The sequence below is a fragment of the Chrysoperla carnea genome, chromosome 1 (assembly GCF_905475395.1).
Source record: "Chrysoperla carnea chromosome 1, inChrCarn1.1, whole genome shotgun sequence".
NCBI lineage: Eukaryota > Metazoa > Arthropoda > Insecta > Neuroptera > Chrysopidae > Chrysoperla > Chrysoperla carnea.
Genome location: NC_058337.1, coordinates 136036474 through 136047772, shown reverse-complemented (window position 1 = coordinate 136047772; position 11299 = coordinate 136036474). Strand labels below are relative to the sequence as shown.

The 11299-nt window shown below is 28.9% G+C and overlaps 2 protein-coding genes across 2 annotated transcripts; both read right to left on the bottom strand.

The window, feature by feature from the left end:
- Positions 1-466: 466 nt before the first annotated feature.
- LOC123295294 lies at positions 467-2126 on the bottom strand. The gene is made up of 4 exons (XM_044876589.1): positions 1798-2126; positions 1288-1390; positions 613-768; positions 467-523 (listed from the first exon to the last, which is right to left on the bottom strand). The coding sequence occupies exons 1-4, from the start codon at positions 2124-2126 to the stop codon at positions 467-469; spliced, it is 645 nt and encodes a 214-aa protein (XP_044732524.1).
- Positions 2127-4394: 2268 nt separating this feature from the next.
- On the bottom strand, positions 4395-5478 carry LOC123291127 (odorant receptor 43a-like). The gene is made up of 3 exons (XM_044871592.1): positions 5418-5478; positions 4603-4758; positions 4395-4514 (listed from the first exon to the last, which is right to left on the bottom strand). The coding sequence occupies exons 1-3, from the start codon at positions 5475-5477 to the stop codon at positions 4455-4457; spliced, it is 276 nt and encodes a 91-aa protein (XP_044727527.1). The 5' UTR covers position 5478; the 3' UTR covers positions 4395-4454.
- Between the last annotated feature and the right edge of the window lie 5821 nt (positions 5479-11299).

Here is an 11299-nt window from a genome sequence, read left to right as displayed (position 1 = left end):
CATACTTTTCAAATATTTGGTCAAATTATCGTAGTTACCACATTTGGTATCAGAGCTAATATAAACGAATAAATAACATGAAAAATGTGACTTCAAAATTACTTTTAAACGTCGCCAATTTATTAGAAGGTGGTATTGAAAAGTACTTCGTTCCTACAGAGATCTATCTACTTTTTAAATTATTTTTTTTAAATTGCTGTAATTGTTTCAACAAAATTAACCTCAAACTGTTTAACAGTGTATTTGTAGTTTTTGAGCTTTAATCAATATAAGATTGATTTGATCCTTCTTCTTAAAATGCGAAAATTTTGGGGGTGGGTTTTTTTCTACATTGCCTAGTTTGACTATTTAGGCAAAATAGACTAATGTAAATATAGGCCATTGGACATTACACGGGGAATGTTCAAGGAAATTACATAAATAAAGAAAATTTACAAGTAGTTTTATGAAAAATAAATAAATTTTATTATTTCTTTGTGAAATGATCTAAAACAGTATACATTGAATATGATGTTCGTAGAATCTATAAAAGTAAAATTTTTGTTTATTTTAAATAATTTTTCCTAAATTTTCACTGATCAAATAAATATGAAAAATGTTTGATTTTCATACCTGAATAAAAAATGATAATCGTAATGGAAAAACACCAAATAATTTACTTGGAATTTCTTTATTTAGAAGCGTTAATGCTAGTAACAAATTTTGTTTAAATTCTTTCGATCCATTGTACCAATTTAATGAAGCAATTTTTGCATGAATGTTATTAACCTAAAAAAAAAAGTTTTCTATGTGCTTAAGCCTATAAAAATATGCATTTTTATTTTAGTAACTTACGCTAAATGCAATTTGTTCCCCACACCAACAAAACGCAAATAAATCAAACAAAATGAAGAAGCCAAACATTATATCTCTTTGAGAGTCTTTGATTGGCTGCAAGAAATTTTCCTTGTATAAGCATCATAAACGTTGGGCTTGTTCAGTAGAAATAGGCGGTTTATTTTCTGCCTAACAGACAAATTATCGCGACTTTTGACACGACATTTGAAATATCGAAATAAAGGTTTGTTATTTCGTTAGATTCCGAGGTGGACCTCAGGTTGTTTATCGACGATGTGTAAGTACTTTTATTAAAAACGATAGATAGACTATCTCCCAGGTGCAAAACCCATAATATTGGCGTGCCACGTAAGGAACAATAGATTGCCTGTAGTAGGAAAATTAACCAATCGCCAATTTCTTCTGAACAATTCCAGTTTTTGAATGTAAAATAATAGAAAATTTACCGACCTGAGATGTTAATAAAACTACATTTATAACTAAATTAATCCATTCAGGCAGAAAATGTCCAGAATATATTCTCGAATTAACTAACTCAACATCTTTGCCAATTCTACAAAAAAAAAAAAAAAAAAAAAATTAAAAATAAATTTAACCTTTGAGTCTTTTATTCATTTTCTGAAAAAAATTTGCTTGAACTATATTAAAATCGGTCCATATGGTATTTTGAGCTAACAAACGCACTCACGATGAGAAATATATGGCGTTTACTACAATGCTGGTATGGTATAGAAAGAGATATTATAGTATCTATGTTAGAATAACTAATATTACAGTATTAAATACGACTATCCACCAGAAGTATTTTGATATTGCCAACCAGTATGGGCCTGACGCCAATACTCCTTTGGCTCGTACGCCATAACCATTGCTATTCTCTCAATGATCAAATCAGTATAGTGTTCACCGCCGATACAAAAATTTCTTACCGTGTTCCGAAAAATTATACGAAAAACTTACTGTAACGTATTAAATATCTGATGCATATTTTCTTTAAACTTCGAATGATAATTCGACTTTTCGGTATCAATTTTTTCAACAATTGTATTTCCAAAATATTGTAATAATCCATTAATTTTTACCATCAAACTGAACATTGTCGTATTTAACGAAATGACTATAATTAACGACATCCATGTTGCATATAATTGGAATACTAAAGAAAAGCCATAAAGTGTCCATGATTCGTGGATATTGTATGGAAACCATGCTTCAAACGGTAATAAAATATCTTTTGAATTTTCCATAAAAACTTTATAAATAACCGGTGAAAATGCTGCAATAACCATAAAATTTGTTCCAACACATACAAGTAGAAATGAATACCATAACGCAATTTTATGCGCGTTTATTAAAGTTCGATGGCTATTCGTGTAAAAAAATTGTTGATCGAAAGTTGTTAAAACTTTTTGTATGCGTGGATAAAAAATATGCCATAGAATTAATCGATAAATTGCTAAATAATGTATATTAAATATGAAGAAAAGATCAATTTTCGAACGAAAATGTTTATTCTTCTGTTTCGATAATAATATATCGGTACTGATATGCCAAAAAAGGATTAAAAAATTTATTATCGCCCTTTTTGGATAAATTATTTGATTATTTTTCGTACACCAAAATCCGAAAAATTGTAAACATTTTTTGTTTAATTTTAAGAATTCCATTTGATTGAATAAAAACTAGAAAAATATCGATAACGTATTACATGTTCGAATTCTATTTCAGTAATTAAAAACTCATTATTTTTAATATTTAATTTTTATTGTAAATATTTACACTATTTAGGTAGCTGATACCCGTTGATGTTCAGAAACTTCGAAAATTTAATTCTTCACTTCAGCTTTAATAAAATATTTTTCCTTGAAAATTTGAAATTGAAAATTAAAAAGAATGAAATACTGCAGAAATTATTTGTGGATACGTTGAATATCAAATTAATAAAATACCACAAAAAATATCCTTTCGGAGTTGTAAGTTGATTTTATATCCGTCAAACGCAAGGATGAATAAATAATAAACAATAATTTACAAATATTTAAGGTAATTACTAATAATTAGCAATAAAAACAAGTATTTTAAAATATTTATGTTAATCTTATTAGAAAAAAAATTTTAATAGCTCCTCGATATCGAAGTAATTTCGATATTATAAAGACTATGCGCCAAGGGAGGTAAAAGTTGTTAAATGGTTGAAGTTATGATAAATAAAAGATAAATGTAAAGAACATTAAGTTTTAAGGTAAAGTTATTGAAAATTATTCAAAAAATACAGTAATTGAAGGCTATTGATGGTAAATCTTTTCTGAGCCAATAATAAAATGTCTGTATAGGCATGCCAAAGGCAATTTATTATGGCCCTTTTTGGATAAATTAATTGATTATTTTCTTTAACTACACCAAAATCAAAATAATTGCAGACAATTTTTTTTTAATGTTAAAAATTTCTTGTTGTTGAAAAAAGCTAGAAATATCGATAACATGCTAGAAATATCGATAACAACGTTGGCTTTCCGAGGAATTATTCTCTTTACCTACACCAAGGTCCCAAAAAGTATCTTTCCGAGGAAATGCAACTTAAAAATATGCCATTATTGCATTTAATTGAAAGAAAGTACGCTTAATGTTTATCGATAATTGTAGGTCAAAGCCCATGACAACTTTTGGCTAAAGCAAATTTTCTGTAGTTAGCGTGTTTTTTTTTCGATTAAATGCAATAATGACATATTTTTAAGTCGGATTTCATCGAAACCTGACAAAATGGATTAGATCAGATGAAAAATATTTTTTTATGAGGATCACCTTAATTAAATTTAAATAATAATAATGGGGTTTAACCTCCGTTTCTATGACATATGCGCCTATAACAGAGGTCACCCACACCATTATTTGTTAATCTTTATTTATTTAACTACATACATGTTAACAATTACATTTTGATGTGGGTGGATTCGGTTACTTCGTTCTTATCCAAGCGACGACATCCTTAGCTCAGTTGATAGAGCAATGGGCTTAAGACACTAGAATTAATTACTAAATTTAAAAAAGTGCTTTTCTATCTCTTACCCTTTAAGATCTAAATTGGTTATTAAAGAAACCCCGAGGAACTGATGTCAGAACATGATATCCCGCATAAATTTCTACAATTTTTGTCATTCTTCAATAGGTGGCACTTCTGGCGGCTATACTTAGATTAAAATGGCCCTGCTTGAATGCTTTCAAAATTTTTTGTAAAAATCGTTTAGAGCTTTACGAAAGCAGGCGATAAAATTTTGTACAAAATCGGCTTATAAATCCATTATAGACTTTACACCTTAAAAACGATTTCTTTTAAGAGGAAAAAACGAACGCAAAATATAAAATTTTCTTATTGTTTATTCAAAAATGAGATAAAACAACATACATTAAACACAAAACTCTTGAAATCTGAATGAAAGATAAAAATGTTTTCTCATTTCAAAAATAACAGTAATTATAGAGAAAATTTGGATGAGAAAAAATTTTTTTTTAATTGAAAAAAGTGGTATGGATTGTAGTTTATTTGAGGTAAAGTGAACAAGCAATACATATTTGTTTTCTAAGGCGAATTATGATAAAAACATCGGGTACAGGTGTATTTAATTATTTGCAGTGAATTCATGTAAAACAGCATATGTTGAATATGATAATCGTAAAATCTAAAAGAAAAACATCAAATTTTTCTTCACTATAAACAGTTTTCAAAAATTTTCCACAAAGGGATAAGTAGTAAGCTTATTTTCATACCGAAACGAAAAATGTTAATCGTAAAGGAAAAATACCACATAATTTGTATTCAGTTTCTTTTTGTAGAAACGCTAATGCTAATAAAATATTTTTTTGAAATTCTTTCGATCCTTGGTACCAATTCAATGCAGCGATTTTCTCATAAATGTAATTTTCCTGTAAAAAAAAATTAGCGTAATCAATATACAGCGTGTTCAAAAAGTTGGAAAGTTCAAGACCATACTGAGTTTTAGAATATAATAAAAAAATACATAGTCGAAGAGTGAATAGCTGTAGTATTTCGTGAAAACGTGAACGATTGGTTCTCAAGATAGACTACATTTTTCTTTGTAGTAAGGGGCTCTCAAATTTTTGGCCACCCGGTAAATCTATACATCGATTCATGTGTTCAAACTGGCACTTTCATTGAACGGTAGCTTCAAATCTGTCATTGATAGTAAGAAAGTTTAATGGCAGTATCTTTAGGGGAATGGTAGAAATTTGAAAATAGTGGAAGCGATAGGAAGTAATGGATTCAATTCTGATTATTTCAGTTTCTCATTTACTTTGTAAGGTTGAGAACACCTTCGCCATACCAAGATATACTTTTGCACTACACAAGCCCATTGATACTGTTAAAATTATTTTTGTTGGTGGGAATCGAACCTGAAACTCAGGATGTTGATACGTTGTAGCCAACTGAGCCACTTGAGATGACTATTGGGGGCCTTACTGGTAATGGTGTCTGTTAAAAATCTTTCCTACTCAATTTGCACTTCATTAATATCAAAGTTTTCTTTGGCGACGTAGATTTGCAAAAATGTTTACCAACTTACGTTATGAGGAATTTGTTCACCGCACCAACAAATTGAAAATAAATCGAATATAGTTACCATCATAAATACTATATCTCTTCCAGAATCGCTTAAGGGCTAAAATATATTTAATAGAGTCATTAAAGCTGTGGCTATGATAAAATATCAAATGAAACTCACCTGTGATGTTAATAAAACTAAATTTACAATCAAAACAAACATTTCCGATGCAAGTTGTCCAATATATCCTATTGAATTAAATAATTCAACATCTCGACCAGCCCTAGGAAAAATTTTGTTTTAAAAATATCCCTAAATCTTACTGTCTAATACTCGGCCAGGCCAGTGTAGTTTATGAGTGGTTGTTTTCAAGGGCTTATTTCAATGGCATCAAAAAAAGGAAGGAGGTTAAGCCAGGCGTCCTCGATCTTAAAAACCCGAAAATTTAAAAAAAATGCCAGATTTTAAATATCCGATTAACAATTCCTCCATTTTTCTCCGCCGGCATGGATTCTTCGGCTTTTACAAACTTTTATTTAACTTGCAATAGTTGTATGTATGTTTGGATGACAAAATGCGTGATAAGCTAAGTAACGTCATTCTAAATCCACCATGGCTGATCGTCGAAGATGGCGAACTAGTTATTTTTATGCAGTGCCATGATATGGGTACCAAATGAAAAAATTTGCCGAGAATACGAAAAACATATGTAAATTGGACAAAAATGCATTTTATGGTAAGCATTTTCTGATTTTCTTATCGCTTCTACCATATTTTGATACACATACATTTTAGTTGTAAATTAAAAATACCTTTTATTGAAAGATTTTATTTGACTAAAAAGTAGAAAATAGTAATTTTAGTATTCATTCACGCATGACTTGTAAAAGCTTAAAGAGCTGTGAAAAATCGTTGATATTCTAAATTGTCATTAGTCATTACTCATAGAAACTTACAGTTTTGTCCTAATTTTCGTCGAAGGAAAAGTGAAAAACCTATTTTATACCTACTTACCTGAAAATTAAATCAATCTCATGCATACAATGTTTAAATTTCCAATGATAATTCGTTTCTTGAAAATCAATTTTTTCAATTTCATCCCCAAAATATTGCAATAATCCACAAATTTTTATCATCAAACTAAACATCGTTGAATTTACGGATGTGTTTAAGAGTAACGTCATAAATATTGCATACATTTGGAACGACATAGAAAACCCATAAACAAACCATGATTTATGGATATTATATGGAAACCATGTTTCCATCGGTAATGGAATATTTTTAGAATTTTCTTTAACAATTTCATAAAATGCCGGTATATACGCTCCCAACGTCATACAAATTGCTCCCGAACTAATAAGTACAACCGAATATAAAAATCCAATTTTTTGAAACTTTTGCAAAGTTTCATGATTCTTATTGTAAGAAAAATGATCGAAAGTGGATAAAACTCCTTGAATTTTCGGGAAAAACAAATACCATCCAATTATGCGATGAAATGCCGAATAATGTATACCAAAACCAACGATAATATTAATTTTTGTACGAAAACTGATATTCTTCTGAGCCAATAATAAAATATCTGTACAGACATGCCAAAATATTATTAGAAAATTTATGATTGCTCTTTTTGGGTAAAGTAATTGATTATTTTCGGTACACCAAAATCCTAAAAATTGTAGACATTTCTGGTTGAATTCTAAGAATTCCATTTTAGCTTGCTAGAAATATCGATAAGATATTACGTATTAGAATTTTATTTAGATAATTAAAAACTCATTATTTTTAATTTATAAATATTTACACAAAATAACTGATACAAGCAGATGTACAGGAACTTAATCCTTCAGTTTTAATTAAAAATTTGTTCTTGAAAATGAATGATGTCAAAGAATGAAATACTGCAAAAATTATTTGCGGAGTTGTTGAATATCAAAGAAATTAAATATCAGAAAAATTATTCTTGCCACTGGTAACAACTTCCGTTTGGAGTTTGCTGCTTGTTTAGTCTTGCAGTTTGCTGGATTTATGAAAACTATGGTTAAGCTTTGATGATTGAACTGACCTAGTCTAAATTGAAAAGCGATTTTATATCGGTCAACCAAGGGTGAATAAATAATAGAACAATAAATTACTAATATATAAGGTAATTAGTTAAAGCAATAATTAGCAATAAAACAGGTATTTTGAAATATTTAATTTTAATCCTATTAAAAATAAAATAATCCTTTAATAGGTCCTCGAGAATAAAATAATTTTTAATAGTGCCTTATAGATAATAGGAATGATCGATGGCAGTAAAAAGTGTAGAAAGGGTGCAATTATGCTAAATGTTTGCAGTGGTCTTCATTTTCAAGGTTGACTTTGTCCAAAAAATAATAGTCCTAATAAGAGATGAAAATTTTGAATTGAAATTTTTACGGAACGTTTTTTGTTTTATATTCAAAAGTTGATTTTGACAAACGTATAATTTTATTCAAGGTAGAAATATTTAGTATAGTATAAATCTTTGAAAGTAGAAATATTTAAAAGTATACATTTTCGAAAGTTGAATTATTTCGAAGTGAAAAAATATTCAGTTTTTTTGTTAAGAATTATTTAGGAGTACATATATTTAAAAAAGTAAAAATATGCAGAATGTTCGATTTACATCTAGGCTTATAAATATCACGAGTATGACAGAGTACATGCGTTAAGCAATGCACCCAACTAAGAGGTATTATATGAAATTGCAAAAGTGACTTGTATCGTGGCTTATCTGTTGAAGTTCATCTATTCAACTAAGAAACTCCCACTCTCCAAGCGTCTTACAACTATCTCAAAGCAAATCGAAGCTTCAACACATATATATACTACCTCTCACTTAGATGCATTGCTTAACGCATGTATTCTGTCATACTCGTGATATTTATATGCCTAGATGTAAATCCAACATTCTGTATATTTGATTAGAAATATTTAAAAAAAGTTTTATTTAAGTAGAAAAATTTTAAAGTAGAGAAAATATTAAAGTAGAATATAGTTTATGCTGCGAAGAATAATGGTTACTATTATTTTATAAATTAGTAAATAGACATTTAGTCAACAGATTCATTAGAATCCTTTTGATTATAATATAAATTTTTAGAATTAATCAATTAAAAAATGAATTAATGTATTGTATGTGTATTGTATTTATTGTATGTAGATCGACGTAAGGTCATAAAAATTTAATTCGTATTCGCCTGATTAATTATAATTGCATAACTAATTGTACTAAATTAACAAGTGAAAACAAAACAATTGACTGAGTTAATTGTTGAAATACCATGTATAGTCAGTGTTGATTTCTTTATCACATTAAACATACATACATATGACACATACATAACTGATATTCAAGTATGGTACATAGGTATTATAAAATTTCCGCCTAATTGGCGCCCTCACGGGTAAACAGTGATGTTTACGAAAAAATGTTTCAAACAAAAGTTGTTTAATTTTTGATAAGGAACATTTTTTACATTTAAACTTTTGTTCTATCTCTAACGGTTTACAAGATGGGTCCTACGGACCCAAGACCCAAATGACCTATGATGCTCATTTACGAACTTGATATCACTTTTTACGTCCTAAGTACACTTTAAAGTACGCTGTATTTCAGCTCGATATCTTTTTTCGTTTTTGAGTTATCGTGTCCACAGACGGACGGACGGACGGACAACCGGAAATGGACTAATTAGGTGATTTTATGAACACCTATGACAAAATTTTTTTCCTAGCATCATTATTTTTAAGCGTTACAAACTGGGGACTAAACCTAATATACTATGTATATTTCATATATACATGGTATAAAAATACATATACAGTTAGTTAGTTAAGTTATTTAGCTTGTAATATAATAAGTGACTGACCGCATTTTATAATTGTTTATTTACTACAATAAAGACAATGTCCCTGCAAATAATATAATGTTTCATCTAATTACAAAAATGTGTTGTACCAAGTGTCTTAAAAGTATGTTACTCTATAATTGTTTAATTAGTGTTCAAAATAGTTCCCTAGTCATTAATACATCACGCATGGATTCAGAAATGAATTAAAAATGGTTATAAAATCAGCAATTTTTGCAGCTTTTGTCAGGAAAGCGCACTAGTAAGCGAAATAAACCCAAGCGTTTCCAGGTGCCACCTAATTTCAATAAGAAAAGAAATATTCCAAACCCAGACGTTTTGAAATAAACTTTTTCGTGGCGTTGCTGGCTCTTATACTAACATGGAGCAAGTTTCTAGTCTTAACTTGGTTTGTAAGTAACTCGAATTTCATTGATCTTAAGAGATCACGCAATCCACGCTCATTGACCTAACACTAATCGTCTGATCGAAGCTGGTTGGCCGACGTCACAACTTGTTAGATATTTGGAAAGTATAAATTGTGCACACACAAAAACACCAGTGTGCGTTACCAAATTAGCAACGGGTTAATAAATACACTATTTATGAGAGTAATTTATTACGATTAGCTAGTTCATACTGATGATGACTACCTGTTAGCCGAAATACTTATTTATATAATAAATAAATATAATAAATTGAAGAATAAATCGAATTTTAATAAGTTTGTAGTAAGCTAATTTTAGCTAAATCGACTTGAGGTGTATTATACGTAGTAGAGCGTTTTCCCAACGTTTTAGAGACTCTATGATGAGCTGTTTGAATTAAATTTGAATACTTAAAACACCCTGTACATTAAGGAAATATTGCGGTCACTGGTACACAGTAGGTATGTTATATAATAAAATTTATTTGGCTGCTTTTTATAAATTTTGATGTCCTCGTAATAAAACATGTGCGCCAATATTTGTAAATATATATTTTTAGTACATTATAACATCATTCATATTTTCGTTACATCGAACCTAAAAAAAAACAATAAGTGATAGATATGAGTTTTTAACGACCAGACCAATATTTTTCTGACCAAAATATATTAGTGTATTTTTTTTCCTAAAAATTTATATGCTACAACTATGCTTATAATAAATATTTGAATTTTGATAATATTATTGTATTAAAAGAGTTGAAAAAATTATACATCGACCTAGAACACAAATGATTCAGTTGATTAAGGCGCTTGACATGAAAAGACCCAGGTTCGATCCCTGATATGTGTGAATCTTTATCAATTCTATCTTTAATTAAGATTGACTCGACAAGCTATTTGTTATTCAAGATCAAGTTAATTATAATCGAAAGACTTTGGCGTTTAAAATTTGTATACAAAAATTAGTAAACAAACATAAATAATAAGTAGATCATATGAGCTCTCAGGTTCCATTAAGAGTGGTTCTTTTTTAAATGAAACGCATTCGATTCCTTTTATTACCGTGATTTTGGTTTTACTTTACTTTCGTCTATATAATAACTTTTGATCTGTTGGAGGTGCTAATAATTAAGGGTCTACCCGGCATATTATCTTTCTGGAAACCCTTTTGAAGAGGGTCAAAATCGAGGATAGTTATTTTCTGGGTCATACAAAAATTGGATATTTTTGGATTTAATTTGTAACATGTTTTGAAATGGATTTTACTACATACAATTAATTTTATTTTTTTTAAAATTTGATTTCGATTTTCGAGGTAGAAATGATAACTTTCTACCAGTAAGTTAATACACACACACACGTTAACACACACAAACGATTCGAAAGGAAAATTCAATTGATCATACATTTTATTGATCTAGTTAAAAGTACAATATCGAACAGCGAAGTTCGTTAAAGCTTCAACTTTTCTCGAAAACGAAAACCTCCATTTACAAAAAAACAATGAATTTAACGAAAAAAATTAACGAAACAATGGAAATTAATAATAATAAAATTGAAGTGATTATCAAATCGGAAAAATCGAATACTAATAA

Excerpts from the sequence above, each read along its gene's own strand:
- LOC123295294 (XM_044876589.1), bottom strand. The coding sequence starts at position 2,126 with ATGGTTATTGCAGCATTTTCACCGGTTATTTATAAAGTTTTTATGGAA. Across the intron at positions 769-1,287 it reads TAGTTTTATTAACATCTCAG|GTTAATAACATTCATGCAAA; the intron begins GTCGGTAAATTT and ends TTTTTTTTTTAG. Across the intron at positions 524-612 it reads GATTATCATTTTTTATTCAG|ATTCTACGAACATCATATTC; the intron begins GTATGAAAATCA and ends TTACTTTTATAG.
- LOC123291127 (XM_044871592.1), bottom strand. The coding sequence starts at position 5,477 with ATGGTAACTATATTCGATTTATTTTCAATTTGTTGGTGCGGTGAACAA. Across the intron at positions 4,759-5,417 it reads GTGAACAAATTCCTCATAAC|GAAAATTACATTTATGAGAA; the intron begins GTAAGTTGGTAA and ends TTTTTTTTACAG. Across the intron at positions 4,515-4,602 it reads GATTAACATTTTTCGTTTCG|ATTTTACGATTATCATATTC; the intron begins GTATGAAAATAA and ends TTTTTCTTTTAG.